Genomic DNA, 25585 nt, shown 5'->3' with positions numbered 1-25585 from the left:
AGAGATAAAAAAATAAGAATTGGCTGGATGCTGTACTGTAAGAGACGAAATGTTTAAATTGAAATTTTTATTGTTTTATACATATGATTATGTTTATTAAAATATAGCTCACAAATCAAAACTAGCAATGGTGTCAGGTTGCTGTCAACATCTGAGTAACAAAACAAGATTTTGATAAAAAAAAAAAAAGTAAATGTTTTGTACAAATCTTAACAAGGCAGGGCTGTACAGGGCAAGTGTTTTATTTGCATTCGCTCCCAAATAAATTTGTGCAAATAGGGGGGAAAAAAATAGCAACACTTGTTCGTGCATGTGCAGATTTCTCCCCTCCTAAAATAAGTCAGGCAGGATTTAACTTAGTTTTTTTTTTTTTTTTAAAAGACGAATAGATATCTAACGGAAACCAGTTCCAAAAAGTAAAATGTTTAAATTTGTATGGCAAGAATACTTAAGGATCTGGTTAGGAGACATCTCATTTACCTTACAGATTTCTGGCAGCGACAACCAGTTTGTCACAATAGTTTGAGTTCACAGCTCACGATGTATATTCTCACACTGTGTGACCCGACGCTCTGATGCAATCTACCTGCTCACACTGTACGTCTAAAAACAACATCGGACTTAACTTCGGAGTGAGATGGCACTACTGGGACTCATCTATCTAGAAGCCAAACGAATAGAAGAGGAATATGAAGCTCACTAGAAAGAAACGTGCTGCCTTGGCAATTTGTGCAATTTAGTGCTGAAAGCCTTAAAAAGAAAAAGTGACGACGTATCTGGACGAAGACATGGCTGAGCAAACGTGGCTACTATGGTCTGTCAATATTAAAGAAAGAACCTAATTTCACTCGCATCCTCGCCATGCCTTTGTGTTTTCATCTGAGAGGAAGAAGAGGAATTTTTGTTTGCACCATGACGACCGACTGAAAATCAAACATGTCTGATTTTCCCCCAACCTCACAAGTCCTGATCAGGTGGTCGTGAGAGGCTGATCACCCCTCGTTACCCCCTGTACTCTACACAACGCACGATCAGGCTGAAAGTCGGCTCGATCGAAAAATTCTTGCACGACTGACAAAATAATCATACGGTGTAAGCTCGGATTTACTGTTCTCATCATAATGGAAGGCAGGCTCCCTGAAATTCCAGCAGAGAGAGAACCCAACCTGCCGATACCCTAACTTACAGTAGATGAGCATAACAGTCGTTGAAATTGTGTTTTTAAACACATCAACCTCATTATAGCAGAGAGCAAGCTTAAACAAAAGCTCCCACCTCAACGCTTATGTTAAAATGTTTAGAGATACAATGAAAATGTGCCGATACTCTTAATTTTAATTAGCATAATGGCCACAGAAACAGTTTTTTAAACACATTTTCCTCCTCCCTGCCAGATAATCATGAAGGAAGCGCTATAAAACCCTGCGCCGGACTGCCATCAGTTCACTGAGGCAGGACAGTACTGTGTAAAGTCAGTATATTTAGCAATTTCTCACATTTGTTTTTTGATGTGTTTAAATGACTAGTGACAAAATCTAGAAACCATTTCCTGTCTTGTTGGAGACTTTGGTGACTACACATGCACTAAAAGCTCGGAGTTTAGTGTCTTCAGCAAGTAGTGAGCGAGCGAGCCCCTCCCTCCTGCAAAACACTGCAACTTCAGCCCACTTCTGCAGTCAGATGGAGGAGAGAGACTCCTCTGTGTCTTCATTGAACATTAGCAAAGACGCTCTGAAAATTAAGGCTAGTAGTGATAAGCTGCGACTAGGACAGTCTAGCCCTAAGTAGCAGTCCTGCACGCTCACCTCAGCATAACTTTGGTTGCTTAGCAACCGTGCAGCATGACGCATTGACCTATGAAGTCTGAACATTATCTTTTTTAACATCATTCGTTCTGATAGCTGTATTATCTGTAAGAGAAAAAAAAATCTTAGGAAAGCAACGGTTAAGGTAATTCCTCTATAAATGATTATGTAGATGAGGATAAGCAATCTGTATTTTTTTTTCTAATGGGAGATGTCGGCAAACAAGAAAAGCCTTTAGTATTTTGTTTTTTAATGATTTTAAGCAAAATGACTAACACTGTTATTGGTTTAAATGATTTTGGATCCAACTTTTGCCTTTAGTTTGAGGACAACCTTATATTGCAAAGGGCAGTTGTCATGATGGGTGCACGGAGAGTGACCCAATTATGCAGAACACCACTAGACGGACACAGGAGTAAAGGTTTAAAAAGTTTATTTGGTCACAAGAACACTGATATGACTGGTTCTGGTTCGGGCCTGGAAACTGGTTCACCGGAGTCTGCGTAAGAGACAGTTCAGTTAGCGTTGCACTTTGGAGCTTGCTTTCTTGATTGTTACAGATTGTACCTTGAAGGTTCTTGTAGATAGCTTTGAGAGGGTCACTGTTGGATCTGGAGAGGAGTTTATCAGCAGAGTCCGCAAGCTGCTTCAGCGTCTTACTTCTATTTTTGAGCAGACCTTGGCTTTGAGTTTTCCAGCTCTTAGTCCTGAGCTGCATGGAAGTTCACTGAGGTTCTTCAGGTTTGGCTCTGAGGGTAGGCTCGGCAGGTTAGCTCTTCCTGAGCTCCACAGAGGAGAAACTGGTTTCCTGGAAGACATAGACAAGGGTTAGAATCCAGGCTGGATTCAAAAGTCACAAAGATTCACTGAGAGTCTAGGCTTAGGCGCTGACCAACTGGATCAACACTGCGGCGTTGAGGCAAGGTCTGAAGACAGCTTAAGTAGTGGATCCTCTAAAGATCTGATGGGCTGCAGCTGTGCAGAAGGCTCACTCAGGAGGATCCACGGCGGACTCTGCTGGAGAAAGATGGAATTTCTCCAGCTCCCAACAGCAGTCATGTAATTCGATGTTTGTGACTGTAAGCTCAAATTCGAAAAATGACTAAACACAAATTATTACCCATGTTCATTTACATTTAAAAATAAAATTGTGCTATTCAATAAAATCCATAATACCCCTCATTTTTTGTTTGCTGCTCCTTTTTTTTTGTTTTTGTTTTTTTTTGCTTCGTTTGGGAGCACTTGTGCTCCTTGTCAAAAGCCAAGCAGTTTTTTTTTTTTAGAAAAGCTATACCATACATATTCTTCCAGCATATTTTAATCTATTCATTGTGAACTTCTGGGGATGTACAAAGTTATATTGTATGCAATACACTTAGCTGACCAAGACAACATCATATGGTCATACAAGGTCTTATAAGATTAAGTTTTGAAAGGTTAAGATTAAGAATACAGCCAATCTTTAAGTTTTTGTTTCAGCCTTTGTTTCTGTCTCAAGTTTTTATTAGGGTTGGAGAAAACACAGCCAGACTGATCATGTGTAGCATTCAGATTTAGTGTTACATATTACTGTATCAATTTGGGACTTCTATGATTGTATTTGCTTGGAGTGAGGAAAGAGCCAAACAAATTACACAGGAGCAGACACTATGATAACCCACAACAGTTTAGGCTTTTATGCTCATGCTGTTTCTCTTTTAAAGGTTAAATTCTGAATTCTGACAAAACCGATGTGATGGCAGCAGCTGTGCATATGTCCTCCTTGGCTGCCCTGCTTATTATGATTCGTTTGTGGGTTTTGCAGCTTCTGCCTTTATCACAGCTCTATATCCCGCCCTTAGACATGACAATGCAATGTGATTAGTTGGCCCATTTGGATTCTGTTTTGAAAGGTAAAAGCGGGACTGGATGAGATTAACTTTTGTGTTTTTGAATGCACAGATACCGTGAGAATGGAACTCACTGGCAAGGTTAGTTTTTACCATATCCTTGCTTATTTTTAATAATGAATATTGGATGTAGTGTGGGCAAAGTGCTGCCTAAATCCATAGCTGTATGGAAAGCCAAAAGGCTCAAAATTTAAATAAATCTAAAAATTTGTATGAAATCAAGATCTACTCGAATAAATAATACATAAATATTTTAAATGTGGCAATGAAAATGTGAAATAATCCAATGCAGCTAAAATTTTCAGAGCATTACTATGAATTTATTTTATAATAATAAAAAATTGTATTACATTTGAAAATGTATCCCAATAATATATTTATTTTTTTAGTCATTGCAGTTTTTCTTTAAAAATCTGCCATCAAAAAGTCAGGTTTTATATCATAAAAATGTTTTCCCCCATTGCCTTTTGAATTTCATGATAACACTTTGAACCTGAATGTCCGTGTTGACCAGTCATCATCAGTGGGTTTGTCCTGCACCCCCATTGGCAGATCCCAGACAGTGACTTGTCTTCCTTAGGGTGTCTGACTGCCTGCTTGGTCAGCTAGCAACAACTAGCTTGGTGAAGTTTCATCAACATAAAACCATCATTGGGTGGATGGGTGTCAGAATACACCATTTTCAAGAGCAATGCTGCATTTTTTAACTGATTGGGATATTAGTTGCTCTTCATCATGTTAACATTGATGAAGCTGTGGTGGTCAGACCCACTAAGCTGCTTCTGATTTGGCTATTCCCAGTTTTTTTACTCCCCTAAAGCATTTTCAATTGTTTAAAATGTAGCCGATAAATAAAAGAAAACAACAAAATAAATCCTTTTCAAGTGTTTTCTTGTGTGTGTGTGTGTGTGTGTGTGTGTGTGTGTGTGTGTGTGTGTGTGTGTGTGTGTGTGTGTGTGTGTGTGTGTGTGTGTGTGTGTGTGTGTGTAATAATGTGTAATTTGACAAGTTTGAATTACACCTCAATTTAGATGTATCCAGGCAACAGTTACTAGAGCTGATAAATTAAATCATATTGAGACAAAACTGATCTTTTGTTAAATTTTAAGGGAAGTCATTTTGCAATATTTCTACATTTCTTTGCATCAAACAAAACATTGCAAAAAAAGTACTAAAACATAATATAACCGAGGTACAAGTTATAGGTGTTCTCTTAGATCCTTGATCTGTATATATTATATTGTGAACTTTTTTTTACTTGCGTGGCCTTACCATCATCAAGTAATACAATCAAAACTTGAAAAAAAAAAAGGTTTAAAATAATTTTCTAGGTCTCATTTGTTTACCCAAAATTTCATTTGTGTCCTTGATGAACTACTTAACCTCTGTAACAGAAGATAAGTACTTCAAATAGATTTTGGAAATGATTTCTGTTGCTCTTTTCCCTCTCAGATCCGATGGACGAAGACAGCTGGCAGCGTGTCAGATCGCTTCCAGGACTCCAGTGTGTTCAACGATACATTGCACATTGCAAAGATTCAGAGGACACAGGGGGGTCGTTATTACTGCAAGGCGGAGAATGGCCTTGGTTCTCCAGCTATCAAGTCCATCCGAGTGGACGTATATTGTAAGTTCTGATTTCTGCGGCTGCTTGTCTACTTTAGTCTCTGTATTTTATGCCAAAATGCAAGTCATTATTTAAAACATGTAAAGATATTTTAATGCCAGGTGCATTTGGTTATATGTGCTTAACTCTAAAAAAAATAACTTTTTTACCATTTATTTTGGGTTACGAGGATCTCAGAAGAGAAGGAATAGGTTAGGTGCTCATACTTAGTTGCTGCGACCTTTAAATCATGTTCATGTTAAACACAAAGTGCCCCTATTAGCAGTAAATAAACATCAAGATTGGAAGCACTTTTATCAGATTAACAATTTTAGATTATGGCTGCGTAGTGTTTTGTTTCAATATAAAATGAAAGAGTATATATTCAGGGTGAGGACATCAACAAAGACCCTATAGCATTACTTAGGATATTGATCAAACCCTGGCCATATGTGACATTTCAATTTCATATCTTTATGGAAAACCAAATGGTTTCATCAGCATTTGCTAAACAAAACAGTGATTTGTGGATATTGTTTTATTGATCTGGCATCCATTCACCTATTTCACCTTAACAGCTAAGACTATGGAGAGGTCGCCTCATCTCACGCAAACCTATCTTCTTTGGCTGTTTGTTCAGAGACAGCCAAACCCAAGAGTATATACACAACAAGAAATATGTAGGCGAGCTATAATTATCTGCAATAAAAAAATGCTTTAACCATCTCAGCTTTAAGAAATTCTCCTTGTATCCATTTCAAATCATATGCCTCATCTTTAAAAACATCTCTGAGCTTCCTCCCTAATCTTTCACCGCTTCTTCTCTTCCTCCACAGAGATTCTTGTTCTAAGTTTTTATACCAAACTGCTTGGAAAATAATCATGTGTCTTTGATGAAAGCTCAGAGCTTAATTTGCTGCCAAATATGTTAGAGATAGAGGGAAGGAAGAGGCACTGGAGCAATGATATATTTTACGTATGTTGTTTCCAGTAAAACTTGTATTCACTTGAATGTAGGTGATAGAACACAGGTCTGTACTTGTGGAAAATTGCTATGTTTAATTCATTTCATACAGTTTTGCCTTTGGTTTGAAAAACAAGAAACATGCCACTGTGAGATTCTGATAGTAACCTGGAGTATGGAGAATATTTTCATGTCAGCAGCTGAACATGTTTAAAAGATATCTGTATCCGGATCACATTCGTTTAATTTTAAAACAAAAAAGTTACATTAGGATGTTTAGTGTTTATTACTGCACAAAATAAAATCAGTACATTTTATCCTACTATAAAATGTTTACTAGCTGGGAGGAAAAAAAAAACGAAAAGAAAAAAAATTGTCAGTCTTGTGTATTTGATATTGTCAATTAGGATTCCTTATTATAAATAATAAAGAATGATAAATAATTCCTATCAACATTTAAAGGGAAACATTGCAATATTGATACATGATGCAATATCTGTATATATCAATGTATTACTGTAACTGTACTTTTTTCCCTGTCTACCCTTACAGAGTTACACCTAAGTATTATTGTAATATGATACTTCGGAATCGATTTAAATAGTGAATCTGGAGAAAATGCCAATCTTAAGCATGGTATGAATAGAAATGAAAGATATGTAACTGTTTCAAACTTTGGTAAACCTTGGTCCTCAAACGCGTCTGTATTTCAGATGCCCTCATTATTGGTAGAGTCATTAATCTTTGTGTTTTTAGTAGTTTTCTTATTGTGTTCAGTAACATAGTTTACTAGAACTTTATCCACATGGAATTCTTTAGGTCTCTGCTCCTCTTGCCAAAGGCAAAAGCTGCTAAGTATGTTGCTCCAATTTCAACCATAAAGAAACAAAAACTGATCTCTGTTGTTATAATGTAATTTAGGGTCCATTTTCGCTAAATTTTTCTTTTCTTAAAAATAGGAAATTATTTTCAGTGCTTTTTTAGTTGCCCTCTTTCCCGACTTTTCTCATCCATGCCCCTGTCTTATCTCCTACCTATGTGTACAAAACACTTTTCTCTACCAGTTTATTTGGACTGACACCTGGGCAAAGGTTGAGCCTTGTTTAGAATTGCTTGTAGATCGCCCCGGTTGGTCTAGGCAATAGAGGCTAAAAGGATCTCTGCAGGTGACCATCAACACTTTGTCCTTTCTGTGCACCAGTTTACCTTGGCTTTACTAAGAAGCTGGCATGAACTAGAATAACAAACGACCAAATAAAGTCATCCCTCATAATAGACCATCTGTGGGATAGAAACAATGGTTTCTAAAGGAGCCTCATCATCCAGCATTTGTAGTTTCCGTGCTGTAATTGACAAACTCATTATCCTTGTTAGCTGGATGCCAAACCTCCATTGTGTTATAGCCCTCTATTGTCTCTAGATATTTGTTTTCTGTAATGTTTGCGTATCTAATATGTACATAAACATTAGAGAAATAAAACAAAATCAGAGATATATGCTGAACAGTAGTGGAGATTTTCTTTATCTGTAGATAAATTATAGAAATATAATAAGAACATTTATTATTTACAAAGATTGATGACAGATAATAAAGTTGTTCTACTATTTTCTTTCTGAATCTATAAAAAGAGTATTGCATCCATATATTCTTTAGTATGAAATTCTACATTCCACTCCACACGATCTCCTTGAATTTTCGCCTGTGTTTTATTGGAATTGTGTTGTTTCCCCATCCAGCGGAAGAACATTATTCCCACAAAGCAATGTAAAAGCTGTCCCCTGAGGGGGAATTAAATTGATGGACCTCGCTAGCATGTGCTATTTTTAGTGAACTGCAACTTCAACATTTTAATTAGCTCAAAAACTGGCATTGTGCTACTGGATCTCTTATCAACAATACCTGTCATTATGTTTTCAGAGTTTTTCCAGCCTTGCATGAATAATGTTTGTTATTTTATTGAGAAAATGTTATACTCTCCATAGACAAGCACAGTGTGCCACCATGTTTTACATTAAGGAACCCCCCTCTGTTAATACTGATAGTATGCTGCTATTAATTTCATTTATCTCCTCTGGACAATATTTATTCACTCCTCCTTTTTTAAATCAATCTTCTTGATTATGTTTTGCCAAATTGAACACTGGAATGATATAAAATAAATTATTTAAACTTTAATTAGATCAAATGGGCATTCTAAACCTCTTTCCTGTTTTAAAAAGGGAACATCTTATCAATTAACACAACTGACTTCATGAATAATGTACAGTGTCTTATAAGAGCCTTGTTACAGCACCCTTTGAAATTTTTGTTTGCATTTTGTGATCTTGCAATTATAAACCTATCGGGATTTCATGTGATAGACAAAGTGCATAGTTCTTAAGTTGCAGGGATAGAATATGTGGGCTGTTTACCTTTGTGTCTTACACAGGGTATCTGGTGTTCTAAGTGAGTCTTAGTGCATATTTCCATATGCAAGATTGCATTTTAACCAGAATATGCTGCTTAATTTTTATACCTTTACATGAATTTTGGCAAATTCTGGCAGGCCTTTTTCCTACCACATAAACTGCTGTGTGGATTGCACAACTAATATGTGTCAAATTCTCTTACATGCTGTAAATAAACAGAGTATGGCCTGTTTCTATAGGTGGGCAACTACTATAAATCTTTCTGTATACAGTTGTGCCATTATATTGTAATATGTATGAAAGATAAAGAACCTTAAAGCTTTAGATTTTTATCTAAAATCTAACCATTTTACAGCTTTCTAGAATTTTCTTGACGTTCTTGATATTCTTTTTGAATTGGTGATGGTGTTTATTAAATTATGCGCTCCAGCAAACATCCAAAGCTTTGATAAACCAGCTGTTTTTTATGCATACATCCAAATATACATCAATTAGCTTCAGAGGATTTGATTTATGTTGCTGTATTAGAATTAAGGAGACTGAAAAGAAATTACAAGCTTTAAGATGTTTTTTTCAAAAGCAAATGATGAATGCATTGTGTATGTCTATATAACTATTTATTGGATCAATAAAAACGTGAACTTTACCTCGGAGTTTTTCTGTAAGCTATCCTCTTTAAGCCATAATTAATAAAAATAAGCTATCCTGCCAGCCTGAGGAGCTGATCTTAGCTATATACCAAGCTCAGAGGTAAGGTATTTACAAAGCTCAGAAATCCATCTAAGCACATTTTATACCTGCTGACACCTCAGTTGTGTTTGTCTACAGTTAGGTCCATGGGGAAGGTCCTCTGCAAAGTTAATAAAGCACGCTGCCCAACTCCTACACAGATCGATGTTTGGCTTAAGAAACTCTCCTCTTTTTCTTTTATTAGGAAACCTTTTCAGTGTTCTCATTTAATTTAAGATGCATTAATTTTGCTGCAGCATCTAATGTTTCATTGAGTGAGCAATCGAGGTGAGCTTAAGGGTTCTGTTGGGGCTCCTTATTGCAGGCACAGAGGGTTCATTGACCAACACAGAACACAATATATCTAAGAGAGATCTGACCGGAGGAGAAAATGTCAACAGAAGTGGCCAAGGGAATGACACATTGGTGTTTGGGAACTAATAATTTCAGTCCACAGTAGATTGATTAACAGAGTTTAACAATAAGAAGTAATAATCATATTTACATATATAACCCGGAGATATATATATATATATATATATATATATATATATATATATATATATATATATATATATATATATATATATATATATATCTCCGGAGATAGCAAGAAAGACTGCCACAGCTAAATACCTACAAAGAGTAAGGCAGGTCCTGAAAAGTGAATGGGAAAAACAAGCTCCAAGCCATCAACACATATGCCCTGCCAGTCATCAGATACCCCGCTGGTATAATAAACTGGCCAAAAGAAGAGATATGTCTATAGCAGAGGTCAGGGATTGGCTGACCGCGGTCCCAATCTGGACCCACCTGCTGGCTAATCCGGACCCAGCCTGATCAAAAACATTTATAAATTACTGCATGTTGTCAAACGGCAGTGTCTAATTTCACTTGCGCTGCTTCTCCTGTTTGTACGGTAAAGCCCTTCAGAGCGTCTGGCACCAAGCTACATGTGAAACAAATTAGCCAATGAGCTGTGTCAGTCTGGGTTGCTGCTGCTAGCTACTCTGAGGCATAGCAGACAAACCTGTGGCAAGCCAGGAGGTGGGAAAAAGGAGAAGACGATAAGAAAAGGAGAAATAAAGTGTGGACTGCTGGAAGAACTGTGGTGAACTGGTGACAGAAAAGTGAAATGGCATGCTCAAAGATGATCCTGCACATTTTGAGTAAGTTTGGCTCAACCTACTGCTGTGAAGCAGGATTTTCCACCTTGAACATAATCAAAAATAAATATCGATCCAGGCTCAAAATGAGCACCTTGATATGTGAATGAGAATGGCTTTGTCACCAATCAAACTCATGTTACACTCCTTCAATTGGATTGAAATAAGACAACAGCCTGTTTTTTTTTTTCATTATCAGTGGAAGGACTCACAAATCTCTCACTTCACACTGTTGCAGAGACCTGAGGATTTTGATTAAGATAGTGTATCTTACAGTGTAGTTTATAAATGTGTTTCTTGAGGAATATAATTTACCTAATTCTCATGATCGCTTCCAAATTTAAGGATGTTCAAATAAAGTATTTTTTCATGGGGACCAAAAACAGTGACTCCCTCTCATCTGTAAGGTCCTGACTCTCACAAACTTGTCAAAGGTTTAACTTGTCTTGGCGCATGCTTCCGTAGCTGTGCAGCAGCATGTGGGGGTGACTTGGGAAAGTGTGTCTGGTTTTCTGTTTGCCCTCCCTCTGATGGAGTTCATGAAGGAGCTTCAGCTGATGGAGTTTATTTAGCAGACCTAGCGGCTTTGCTTTATCCTGTCGGTCAGGGAAACTGGCAATCTCTGTCTCATCAGGGGTGTATTTCTCACTCACTGCCCTGCTTCTAGGTATCTGAGTAAATGTGTGCGCAGTGCAGGAGAATACAGGTTAATTAAAGAAACAATTGACTATCAGAAACAGAACATGTTGGTAAAAAAAAAAACAACACCTGAGATGTGACTCCAGCTTGTGAAATTCATAATAACTCCTTTATCTGTACTCATTACTGATGTTTGTGGTCTAAGCTTACACTTACTTACACCAGGGAGGCTCTTTTCAAGTAACTAGGTGATATATTTGGGTGTATGCACAGAGAAGTGAGTAGGATGGTGATCTCAGGGGAACCTATTGATTAGTGCGATCATTTGAGTGTGCTGATGCTTGCGGCAGCTTCAGCGTAAGTTATGATTCAACCTATTGAAGAAATATATAATAGCTGACTTTAAAAACATGCTTTAGTTTTCCCTGAATTACAAATAACCTTTTCTACTCTATTGACACAAAATGGCTGCTTTTTATACATTTAGTTGTTTTGTGTTGCTGACTGTTTCAGGGATTTTTCCAAATGGCAGCTTTACCATAGACTGCATCAGTTGTTTTAAGAGTAGATGATGATCATTGATGAAGGCCTCCTGGGGGTTTAATGAGATAAAACATATAGAATGCTTCACACATGACAAGATTAAGGTGCAGTTTAAAAGGATGTGTAGGTGTTTACTGAAGCTAGTCTTTCAATATCTTAAACCACAAAAAATGTAAAAAGAGAAAAAGAGTGTGAATAAAAAAACTTGGGAAAAGGCCATAGGATCACATGCACTGTCTACGGAAATTACCCTCAATATACATCGATGCAAACGCATCCAATACAGCAGACAAGCGCCATTTGCTTCTATTCATGAATCAGATTGGAGGTGTTCTCATTTCTGCCATAAACAAGGAAGTTGCCATATTGAACAACATCTTGATTCAGGTGATTCAGGAACGAATTGAGGAACTCCTCTGTGTTCTTGGAACAACTTTTCTCTCTCAAGGAGAATTTATCTCTGAAACAGCATTTATAAATCCATGAGCAATGTGAATGTTTAACTGATGGGCTGTAGATCGGAAATCGAATGGAATAACTCAGTCCTTTAACAGTCTCTTTCAAGATTTAAAATTACATTTGAAGATCTGTTAGAGTTTACAATTAAAACATGGTGATTAAACAGCTGGCAAATTCCATGCCAAAGGTCCATTTACAGTTTATGATACAGTGATACTACTACAGTTACTCTGGGATAGGGACAGAGTTACACAGCCTTTGCTTTGGACTCGTCTTTTACATTTTACTAATAAAATGTGTGGGGTAAGTTTACACATTTTTTAAAAAATGTGTAAATTTTTTTGTTTTATTTTTTATCCATCCATCCATTTTCTTACACGCTGTCATGATGGGTTACTATAGTTAAGCCCAAAATGCAGAACACACACGGGGAACTGGGTAAAAGTTCAAAAGAGTTTATTTTAACACAAGCACATGAATACGGAGACTGGAACTGGTACAGACTGGGGAGCAGGTTCACTGGCGATTGTACTGAGCCTGAAGACTGTTGATTAGCAGAGTTCATGAGAGGCTAAGCCTCTAGCTTCAGGCTTAGCGTGGCAGTCCTAGTTTTGAGCTTCCAGCTCACTGCAGAGAACAACAGGGGAAAATCCACATGGGAACCTCTAGGGAAACTCCACACAGAAGTCTTCAGGTTTCAACCATGTAGGAATCTTGGGTTGGCTCACCAGGGCAGAATAGCAGGTTAGCTTTCCTAGAGCTTCAGGCTTGGGACTGGTTTCCTGTGATGCAACTCTCCCAGAGCTGCAGGCCAGAGACAGGTTGCCAGAGAGACAGCTCTTCCAGAGCTTCACGAAGAGGCAGGAGGTTAAGTTCATCCAGAGCTTCACGAGGTGACAGTAGGTTAAGCTCATCCAGAGCTTCACGAGGGGACTGGAGGTTAAGCTCATCCAGAGCTTCACGAGGGGACTGGAGGTTAAGCTCATGCAGAGCTTCACGAGGAGACTGGAGGTTAAGCTCATCCAGAGCTTTCACGAGAGACAGGATTCCAACTAAGATCAACACTGCGGCATGGAAGCAAGGTCTGAAGGCAGCTTAAATACTGTGGTCCTCCTGATGAGTAGATCAGCCACAGGTGTGTTGGAGGCTCAGCTCAGAAGGACCCACGGCGCACTCTGCTGGAGACAGAGGGTAATCTCCAGAAACTAACAGTGACTCCAGCCCTAAGAAAAAGATAAAGAGAGCAGAAGAGGATCCTCGGCGCCCTCTGGTGGGCAAGCCTGAGGATCCCAACACACGCTTGTCCCGAGTGGAGTCATGCACACACTCACACCTAAGGAAAATTTAGAGAAGCCGATTAACCTAACAGTCATGTTTTTGGACTGTGGAAGGAAGCCAGAGTACCCGGAGAGAACCCACGCATGCTCAGGAAGAACATGCAAACTTTTTTGACTTGCAGAAAGTTCCTGCAAAGATCTAGATAATAAAACTGCAGGTTAACATACTGTCCTTCTCCATGCATTCAGTATAAAGTTAGAGTTATAATTTATGCCTATATCCCATGTATATATATATTTTTAAAGTAATTAATTTTAAAATAAATGTAATCAGCTTGAACAACTTTACCAATTTTAAGAACAGTATACTCCAAACTGCTTTCACAAGTACACAAAAACACAACTATGATAAAAGCAATCTTGCACAACTTGTAGACAGTATGAAAATGTTGTGTATTGATAATTGCGCATGATTAAATCTTAAAAAATTTCAGTGTAAGTGTTACCACTATCTTTATAAGTGTACTAGTTGTATTATTTTCAAAATTTTACTGGCTAAAAGTTTACCAACTCTCCATATATAATAAGCCTGCGTTGATAAAGTTCAGGCTCAGGATTTGTTTTTGCTTTAATCCCTGGGTGAATGATTTTGGAAGGTAACTGTACCTATCCTTTATGATAAAAAGAAATATTTATCGTAAAGGGTGGATTATCCATCAAATTGGCTGGGTAAATATAAACGTTGAAACAGTAAAAATTTTATTTTTTTTGTAAAATATAAGATTAAAAAATGCCCTTAGAAAGATAAAGCAGTGTATGTGTGGCCTTTATGAAGATAACGAGGAAAGTCTTTTTTTCTCTTTTCAATAAAATACAGATACTTTGCCAATAAATTAATAATACATAACTGAAAAATCTTCCTGCTATAAACTGTGTTTTAGCCATTATTCGTAATTGCAACAAAAGTTGTTTCAATTGCAGCATGATGTGTTCTTTCTTCACTGCTATTCTCTACATATTAGAGTGTTTGCTTTTTTTGTTACACAGTGTTTTTTCTTCTGTCAGTGTTTATTTTTGTTTTAGTGCAGTAATTTCTGGTGTTCTAAATTCTTATTTCCGCCTGCTGTAGAGTGCTGATGTTTTTTAAAAGTTTTATTTGTTTCAAATCTAGTTTTTGCCATTGCTCTTTAGTGTTACTTTCTAAAAACGAACTGTGGAACTAGGAGTAAACAATAGAAACATCACAGTATACATTCTCCTTTTTATCACACTGCTTGTTGAACCCATTACTATGACATAGAAAATATTTAATAACTAAAACTGCAGTAAGTTCACTATTGTTATCACTTTGTATTTGATACATGAGGTACTTTTAACTCTTCAACAGATGGAGTGTCACAAATGTAAGTTGTGGTTTGAATTTAGATTTTTTTTTTTTTTACTTTGCAGTGACATCTATTGGAAGGTGTACTTTCTACATTGTGTACAGAAAAAATGGACAATATTAGCTTCCTCTATAAATTACTTGCTGCCATTTAATTTGAAGTTTAAGCTGCGTTGTTGTTCAGATGGAACTTGACCTACAGGAGAGTCTGGTTTGTCTTTCTTTCCTTTTAGCTTTCATAATTTCTTTAGTATTGGCATTGTATCGGATCTGAAATAGGTTGCTTGTTTTTCTTGTAGAAAACATTCCATAAAATTAAACAAAATTTGTCAATATTAGAACTGCTAACTATTGTGGAACCTTCCATTCATCTGTTCCTAACTTTCATGAAAAAAATGCTTTGTTTGATATAGAAATTCTGTTTGTTTTTTTAAATAAGTCGTGTGCTTTATTTAATGCAGCTTATACACACTGGTTGTTTAATTAACTATCTTTATTCTGTGGTTCATTCGCTTAACTGGTTTCATTGACTATAATTTTAAATTATAATCCCTTTTTTCCCTTTTTACTGTAATGTTAGGAAGTAGCAAGTAAAAGAGCTATAGATGACAGAACTGAAAAAGACTCAGAGATAGGTCTCAAAACATCTTAAAAAAACTAGTGGTAGTCAGGTTGCCTCCGACTTAAGCCTGTTTTGTGTTTAACAAGTATCCTGATTGGTTATAAAGAACCACGTTTATCTCTAAACCTGGTCTTTGATCAGCTAGAGGAAGGATTGTTTATTCAAATCAGTTGGAGGAAAACTCAAGGGGATGAACAAATCCCAAACATTTTAAACATGTTTAAAACTTGATAATGCTTTCAAAAATCACCTTACCTAAATGATAAGTGCACATTTTGTCAGCATCCTCTCATGGTTTTATTAATCTATTTGGTCTTTTTTTACCTGCCAATATTGTAATAAGTGAAAAAGTAAATCAAAATCATTTTGACTATTCAGTATTAATAAGGTATTACAATAAAATCCTCTATGGCAATGCATGTAAGGCAGGTAATGCATACAATTATGCAAATCTCTTAACACAAACAGCAAACTATTGCAGATTGTTAAAGCAACAGCTGGTGTTGACGGTGGGATTTTGAGGCACTTCAAATAAAAAAACCACTGATGGAATATCATAAAGAAATCTCTTTTGTTGTAGCTCTAAATCTCAGATCTTTGAGAGGTTCGAGGAAGGCCATTGCCAGTGTCTTGTGACCAAATACAACCTGCGATAAATATCTGATAATTACCCATATTAAGAATATTTATAGTCTGATGGGAGCTTAGACTTACTATGATAAATTAGTCAACAGAAACAAACTCTCCAACCCTTTGTACAGTATGTAATGTTACGTGTAGTGTGTTTATGTCTATACTTTTTATTAATTTAGTCTTTATTTAACCAGGTTTATCAATTGAGAAATCATGGTGATGATAAATACAGGCTAATGGACTAGTAAACGCTCCCACAGCATCAGGCATGCTGTGCATATACTGTTAGCACAAATGTTTGAGATTTCTTGGTTGAGGGAAACAATGTTCTCCATTCCTCATTAAAAAATCCTTAATTTACATTCTGGCTTAGTGTCATCAGATCTCTTTAGCTTTGGAAAAACAGAAGAATAGAAGGGGGTATGAACATATCCCAGATCTGTCAGTGTGGCACACACTCCAGGGACACTGCATGTCCTCACAACTAGGTGCTTGGAGAAGTGTATTGCTGCCAGCCATCGCCTGGGAACATTAACTCTTTCACAAACATTGGTTTGCATCACATAACATTACCCACAACTCAGTGGTAGCATAAATACATGACTCAAACTCTCTGTATGAAACTGGCTTCACAAGATGTCTTCTTTTCCTTCAGCCACCGAAGCCACATTCTCCAGCTCCTTTTTGTCTTCTTCATATTTGTGTCTATGCAAAAAAATGCCATGCCCATAATAATTGAATCTATACTGCTTTGTGTTTGTCTACAGCTGAATAGATGGATAAAGTAGATGCATTGATGCAGCACACACTGATAAGGTTGTTTATTGACATACATCAATAACCAAGTTGGTAGTAAACAGAAAGCAGGCAATGTTTACATTAGTCAATCCATCCATCCATCCATCCATCCATCCATCCATCCATCCATCCATCCATCCATCCATCCATCCATCCATCCATCCATCCATCCATCCATCCATCCATCCATCCATCCATCCATCCATCCATCCATCCATCCATCCATCCATCCTCTCCTGCTTATTTTATCAAGGTCACGATGGGGCTCCAGCAGGAAGGTGGGTTAGATCCCTGATAGGTCGCAAGTCTGACACAGTACTTTCCAAAGTGTATCATACAAATCTTATGAAATTTTTAAAATTGCACAAACTAAAACGGCCATATTCTTCAACAGTAGTGTTTTCTATTAGTTACTAAAGCACCACATCAAGATAAACTAGAGGATGTAAGACTCTTAACAGTCACAGCATATAAGCAAGAGGCAGTGAGATGTTTGGTTGACAGGCAAGTGATTGATTGGGATGGAAAAGTCGTGAACTTCATGGTGCTGATACTGTGAGCTATCTTTACTTTGCTGTTTTCTCATGATTATACTTGGCATTGAAGTCTTAGAGACATCTCTCGGAGCAAGGGTGACACAGATTTAGAGTGAAGGTCTCACAGATGGTTTGCCATCAACACAAACAACCTAATAAAATATGCGTGAATTGAAATTACTTGAGCTCCAATGTTTTATAACTTTTTAACCAACATGACTGTGTGATCTGATTGAATTGTTTCTGTAAAGTGCCTTGAGATAATTGATTGAGAGAATAAAAAAAAAATTTACTGAATAACTTCATTCCCATATTTAGCATGTTAGATACTCAGCATAAGTGCTTTACAAATGGCATCTTTGTTCAATGTAGTGTGTAATTCCTGTGATCTGAAGTAGAAGTTTCCAAAACGAACCACTAATGTATGTTGACAAAGATATATGTGCAGTGCCTGTTAAGTGCTTTTGGATGTAAATGACCGAGTGTGATAAATGGTTGTAATGCAGCCACGGTCAGATATCTGGGGTTTGTTTGAATGAGGACAGAATGAATCAGCACATTATGTGTACATTATGTAAATGTTAGCTGGTCTGGTTAATGGAAGCAAAGCCAGTTCACGACTGCCCATTACTCTGGCAAGGACTTTCTCTGGGGAGTGGCCCCTTAATCAGAGCTCTGGAGTCAAGTTTCTCTGCTGTCTTTTGTTTTTCTGAACATTAGCAGCTGAGGAAATGCGGTATGCTTTTCCTGCTCTGTATGCTAATGTGATTATTTGTTGCAGACATTTGCCCAGATCTGCTTTTTATATATTTAACACCCTCTCTTGGGGCATAAAGACAACCATTGTTAACCGCTGTATTCTAGGATGTGGACTGGAAAACTTCAATGGAAGCTCAACAACAGCCTTATGATATTAGTTTTAATTCCACTTCTCTTAAAGCAGTAAATTATTGAGCAAGGAGCCTCAGATTAGTTCCCTAAAATTGTATGGTGATGATTGAAGCAGTTTCACAGTGACATAAGTTCAAATGCAAAAACCTTTTGGAAAACAACAACTAAAAAGTGAGATTTGTGAAAATCTATGATTTGTTTGTTGTCAGTGAATACAAAGAGGTTACATTATACAATTGAGCTAAATTTGATATGAATTTAATATTTGATTGAAAGCAATAGAAAATATATGAGAAATAACCCATGTTGTCTCATGGATGCCTCCCTTAATTTCATCCTACAAGTTTTCCAGTTGATTTGCTTTCAGAACTGATATAACAATAGGTGTTTTTTTCATTTGTTAGATTGAGTATTTCTGTCTTTATTTGGCTGTTTGCTTTGGATCATTATACTTTTGAAAGATGGAGTAATAACCTACATACTTGCAGTTTACTGGTATAGTCCCCCACATACCAGTTCTGTTCAATTTAATTTAGTCCTATTGTTTCAAAGAGGTCATGATGCCATGCTCTTTTAGAAGTTTCATCACAGATGCTTAATTTTAATTTTACAGAACAATGGCCAAGAGATGTCTTTCCATTTTTCATCTTCTGTTTCACAGCAAACCCACCTGGGCTGATGGTTGCTAAGAAACTCAATTGTAGTTTATCTGAAAAAGCACCGTTTTGTTGTCTTTCAAGTTATCTTTTTTGTTTTCTTGAGGATGGTGAAATTGTTTCTTATGCTACTGCTGCACATGCATGGTCTTGCATTTTGCTGCAGTAGTACAGACTCTTAAGTTGTTAGGTTAACGCCACCTCTCAGTCACACTGATTTGCCAGCAAGGGGAAACGAGTTTTTATTAAACGTATTTGTACTATTTTTTATTTAATTTTTTGCAGGCTTTTGTACTTTTAAGATGGCAGACTGTCAAGGCACATTGCAAACTAATGACCAGCCTTATGTTTAAAGTAATTAAATTTCTTTGCTTATAAAAGTGCATCTGATTATTAGTGAAGGTAATGTCATCTTTGCTGCAGTTGTCTTACCAACTCCTCAACTATACACATTTGATTGCTTCTTCAGCCCATTGGCATTTGGTGTACTACTCTGTAAATCCCATCATTTTTGCAACCCATGGGAAACAAACAGTTATGGAATATTAATTTTATTAATTGATCAGAATAGCTTATCTCCTTAAGAATTAATTATAAGAATGTATGCACCCATCCATCCACCCATTTTCTCCTACTTAATCCGTGTCAGGGTCTCAATGGTGCCGGTGCCTATCTCCGGCAGTCAGTGGACAAGAGGCAGAGTACACCCTGGACAGGTCGCCAGTCTGTCACAGGAATTTATGTACCATATTCTTTTAATCCACTCTACATCTAGCAGCTCTAATGTCAGCAGTAACTGCAAGAAAAAACATGTTTAAGAAAAATGCCCTATTCAAACAAAAACATACAATCATTCACACAGAGTGAAAAGTTAAAGGTCAAAGGTCATAGTTATCAGTGATTGGTTATGACTGTGCACACAGTTATAACTGACCTGGGGTCAGCAGCAAATTTGATCTACAGAACAAGGCTGCTGCAGACGTCCTCATTAAATGCGGCCAGACCGACCATCAGGCTGTCTGTTACAAGAATATATTTGGACTGAATTCATGTCGCCTACCTAATTGTTTTAATTATACTGTAATAAAGCAATTCATTAGTATATGCTGCTGAATATTTTAGAAATGTGCAAATTACTGTTTACTTTTAATGTTTGAATGTTTTAATAATCCATAGATAGCCAAATAGCTAAATATAAATTGGACAGTTAATGAAGTAAAGCAATTGGTTTGCTAAGCAAAGTATTTTTAGTTTAAGTATTATTATTATGTTCTTTATAAAATTATTTGAACCATTCCCTGCAAATTTAGCTTCATTTGATAAATGCAATCAGCTCTGAAAAGCTTTAAACCAGATTTATATAGTATGATGCATTATATATATATATCTTAAAAGATATAAGTATATTATGTATAAGACATATCTAAGTAACCAAACAGATAATTGAAACATTTATTTGAATCTATCTTATTTGCATTATCAAAGGCAACATCGAGATCTAGACGAGTTGATATCCTGTTATCGATGACAATTCCACAGTTAAAAAGGAAAGCTACGTCTGGATGTTAAAAGTCAATAACCTCTTTGACAAAACAGTTCTGGCTGCAGTTATGCAAACCTCTTAGGTAGACCATCACCATTTACAAATTGCTAGTCAACCCTGCCACATGTAATGTAGCATTTATAGATTAAGTATCAGAACTGAAAGAGGCATGGGTAACCCTAACCCTTACCCTTTCAAATATTGACTGTTATTGCACTGTTCCTCACTCGCCTGGTCCTTCAAACACCACTTTGTTGACTTTAACCTTTTGTGCTGCTTCAGTCCATTTACACCTCACACCAAGATGAAGAAAACCTTCCTTAGTTTTGTTGTTAAAGTCAGATGGGAGTTTCTGATTACCCTGAGTAGAGCTGTTACTGACACTGAATTAGTACATAGGATAAATGCTGGCTTTTAAAGACACTATTCTGATGCATGCAATCATTTTCTTATATTCATTGAAGAAAAATATGGGTTGGCTTTTGGTCAATATTTTTTTTATAAATTACTCTGTGTGTGTTTTGGGCAAAATAGGGTATTTCAAACTTAAATGTGTTCTTAAATGCCTTGGTTTTCATAATTCTAATATTTTTTGTTCATCTATAACACGATACCTTAAACAAATCAAACTCTAGGTACACAATTTATATTAATTAGATCAGCAGCATTTCTTTAGATCATTTAGTTTGAAAGGAAATATTAGTGTTTAAAATTTGTAATTAACAAATGCCAATAAATAGCATTTGATGGGATTTACCCTTGGGTGATCTTTTTCCAGACTACACAAATAGAAAGGTTGTTAGGCTGAAACCAGAAGAAAACCTCCATCATGTTTTTGGTGCACTAATGGTGAGTTTTTAGACATTTTTGTTAAATCAGAGGTGTGTGACCTAGTCGTTTTTCTAGGGAGATGAATTAAAGAAAGATCGGTAACAGCAGATGCCACTGTCTAAGGGAAAGGATGAGGAGGAGATTCATTACTTTTCAACCCCCAATACACACACACAGACCCATGCCCAAATATACAGAGCAGAACCCTGCCTCATTATTTCCCCATTTCCATCACCAGGAGGAAGTGAGAGGTTGCAGCCTTTTTACAGAGGCTGCTGATGTCTGCCCTTCCATTTATCACATGTTAAATCCATGTGTTTCCAAACACACACACAGAAAGCCACACACACTGGCAGATATATTTTGTGTTCCAAACACAGCGCAATTGAAATTGCTGAAAAAGATGAAGAAGCAGACATCTTAAGAATATCCAGCAGCTTGAGGTTTTTAAACAGTATCACAGTTAAAGCCCAGCATGACCTCATCATGTTACACGAATGCATCATCCAGTCATTTTAAATATTATGGTTTCTTCTGAAAGCACTGAATGAATTCTCTACCTCGTCAAATGGGGAGAAAAAATCCAATGAAAGAGAGCAGAAGCTAGCTTTTGCTCCATCTCCCAATAGAAATCTTACAGCAAGTAAATGCAAAAATGCAGGAAAGCTTAATGAATAATTTAGCACTTGTTATCCTGCTCCAAATAGGCATGCCAAACAGTAGGCATAGCAGTGGTGATGTGCTGCCCATTACACGGCGTCACCCAATTCACCCAGTTGGGATATTGTTCTGGGCATAAAGAGAAAGAAGATAGGCCTTCAGACAGCCCTCAGTCATAAAGGTTTGCTTCATTAAAGTTATTAAGCCAGCAGGGTTGACCCACGTTAACTGATCCGATCATTAGAATGCTGCTCAAAACCACAGATATTAAAGCATTTTGCATGTAATAAGTAATGAAGTAGCCCTGCATGATGCTGCCTTATCTAATGAGCCTACAGTGTCTCTTTAGAAAACATGTTTTGAGCTGAATATTTATACAATCAACATCAAATGCGGATAATTCATCAGTGTTCTTTTATCTTACAGAATTGTTGAATCCATTGGAAATTTAGTTCAGCATCAATCACATAATCAGATATTCTGTAAAAACCTTTCTAATTCACTACTATTTATCTTTTACAAAAACTGCTTTTGTTTCTAAACCAATTTTCCGATCATACACATACACAGTGTTTTTTTTTTTTAATAAAGCAGTATCTATAGATTCTATTGCAAAAGACGATAGATTATATTGTCTATTGTCTCAGGCATTGCCAACCCCTAGCGAGACACTTCCCCCTGGAGCAGCCCTACCAAGGAGGAAATGGGTCATGCTCAACAGAGCCAAAGTAGCTAGGACAGGTGACAACATGCTGAGATGGGGTAAATATGTCAGTTCGGCCTACCCCTGCAGAGTAGATCCCCAGACCACTGAGTACCTTCTGCCTGAATGCAAACTTGGCCAAACCTGCTGTGAGAAGGATCTCCAGGAGGTCAAAGAGATAACCTGTCATTAGATTTGGAGTTGGAGTGACAAGAGATGATGATGACGACGACGACGACGACGATGATTCTATTGCATAACCCCTTAAAGATTTTTTTTTTCGTTATAAAGCTAGATTAAGAACCCCTTAAGTGGTGTAGTTCTTGTTTTACCTGTGATGACCACTCAAACACAGGACCCCAAATTTTAGCCCCACACAAGAGAAAAGGTTCAAAAGTTTTAAGCTCTCCAACAGACAGATGGCAGACAACCTCCAACAACGGGATCAGGAACCTCTGAAGATAGAGAACAGGGTTAGCAACGGGGAATATGTGGATGGGTTTCTCTAGGACTGTAAGTTGAAGTCACCAACCTTGTCAGCTTTGGGCAACTGAGGTGAGGGTTGAGTAATGTTCCTTCTTTGACAAGATGGAGTTTATGTAGCAATAGGTGTGTTGCATAGAACAGGTATCCATTTAGTTGTAGTCAGGAAATCAAAAGAGGTAGCTGACAGTCAAACTAACTATGTTTAACTTGTGGATATGAGAAGGCTCAAGTCTAGCATCAGGGGTCAGAAAGGTGGCCGGTGTCCAGAGACCTGAAAGTAGGTGAGGAATGAAGAATCCATGGGGCAGAACAGAGGAGGTAATCGTGCAGGAAGGCAGGCAAGGAAGGAACTCTGGACATCTACTCCCCCAAGGTTAAAGTTGCAACAGGAGCTGATTTGAGAAACAGTGTTTCCCCTTAAACTGCAGCAGTTACAAGCATAAAAAAAGTCTAAATGCTTGCCAGTGTTTTTGTCAGATTTATTGGAACAAGTTGTTTCTCACACCTGGACTTCATACCTTATATTGACAGTGAAGAATTGCTTGAAAATGCTAATGTAATTTGCTTGTTATAATTATATTGATTTTGATTGTCAAATTGCTTTTGTTGCCTTAATCAGAAGTAATGTTGCAAAAGCATTAATTCATTTAATCCGTTAGGCAAGATTCCAATATTCCAATATTTGTTTGCAGGTTACATTGCCCTAGCAGCTCTAGAAGCTGATTGGTGATCAGCACATGGATTTATTTGGCCTTATTTGATATTAATATTTGCAGTAATACATCTTGTAGCTGTCAGTCCACCAGACACTCAACATTCTCTTTAGTTTGCTAGGAAACCCATTCTTAATTAATAGCAAAAGATTTGTGCAAAACACACAATTAAAAATTTATTTTTAAAAATTTGGAGGAGGACCGATAGATAAAGACTAAAATAAAAGTTTACTGAGGCAGGGGTAATCAACTAATGAAACACTGGTGAGCAGCAATCAGCTAACATGATACAGGTGCTTAGAAAAAAGTAAACATAGAAAGCAATACAAAGGAGGGCACAATTAAACATGATTTGACAGTATATAACAAAATACAGTTTAAAACCAAAGCTAAAGTCAGTGCTGATTTAGCAATGAGTTAACACCAAATTGCTTATGAAAAGCTAAAGTACTTTAAGAGCACATCAGCGGCTTGCAGTGTGTAAAAATTTTAACATGAAAAATGTGAGTAAAAGCAAAAGAGATCATTTCACATTTTTAGCTGCAATGCTGGATGTAAGAACTTTGAGATTTTCTTAAATAACCTTTAGTCACAACCACAGTTTTGTTGCTCGATGATTTTCTTTTTCATATAAATGTGAGGCAAAATACACAGTCTAGAGTTACATAAAATGTAAATTCAGCAAAGCAAAATAAAAACATGCTTCTATCATTTTTCCAACTTAGTTTTGCGATGTACTTTGAGTAGGCCTTCATATAAATTACATTTACCTGATATATTCTCATTGCTTTGTTTAAATATTTGTATGCTAGGATTTAATGTTATGTTAAAATCAAAATAATTGATGCACAATTTTTTCCCTTTTAGATTTCAGGCTAGAGCTGACTGATGTAAAACCCTACCCACAGGATGTTTTTTTGGAAAAAAAAAAAGTATTTTTTTGCAACTCTGCTCAGATTTCTATACATTTGGAGAACAGATATTTGTCCTCAAATGTTGTCACTTGATGAGCAACTGGGCCAGCTCTTGGCAAGCTAGTTTTAGAAAAAACAAGGTCAAGTTTGTTGCTAATAAAAAATTGTAATCACCTTAATATAAACAAAATATTTATCCCAATTATTATTCACTGTCTTGTGAATAATATGTTCCATGGTGTACATGTAACAAGGCACTTTTAAGGACTGTTTTATCTGATACTGTTTTACAATAATGTGCTTTTGATGCTTTATAATTTCTTCAAATTGGGACCTATGTTAAGAGATGCAAATGATAAAAATTGTATTGGAAATACATAAAACAACAGCTAAAGTTTATTTTTAGGTTTATCAAATTCAGTACAATTGATGGAAAAGAATTAAAGAAGAGTGAATGCTATGAATGTCATCATGTAATCAGAAGGTTATACAAAAATACATTATTATTTGGGTTTACACAGTCAGGTTAAAAGGTGTTTGCAGACTGTTACATGTTTGATTATGTGCATTTATTTGATTTCATTTGAATTTGTATGGAATATTTATGTACATATTGCAAACAACATTTAAAAGGTGTTTCCAGACTTTCGGAAGCTACTGACAGTGACCTTCTAAAACATTATTGTTTCTAAACAGGATTACAGTGATTTCTTGCCACAGGTATAATAA

At 36.7% G+C, this 25585-nt stretch overlaps 1 protein-coding gene across 1 annotated transcript in view; it reads left to right on the top strand.

Annotated features, from left to right (window-relative positions):
* The window catches only part of LOC119773100 (MAM domain-containing glycosylphosphatidylinositol anchor protein 2-like), a gene marked incomplete at its 3' end in the record, with an annotated part of 241120 nt that overhangs the window by 108612 nt on the left and 106923 nt on the right, over positions 1-25585 (top strand). Inside the window, exon 3 of the mRNA XM_038269918.1 lies at positions 5147-5321. Within this exon, the coding sequence (XP_038125846.1) occupies positions 5147-5321 (175 nt within the window). The remainder of the gene's footprint in view (positions 1-5146; positions 5322-25585) is intronic.

This window comes from Cyprinodon tularosa, unplaced genomic scaffold, assembly GCF_016077235.1.
Source record: "Cyprinodon tularosa strain WSP-4 unplaced genomic scaffold, ASM1607723v1 ctg742, whole genome shotgun sequence".
In the NCBI taxonomy this organism is placed as follows: Eukaryota; Metazoa; Chordata; class Actinopteri; order Cyprinodontiformes; family Cyprinodontidae; genus Cyprinodon; species Cyprinodon tularosa.
The sequence above is the reverse complement of the archived record's forward strand: the minus strand, read 5'-3'. Positions and strand labels throughout refer to the sequence as shown.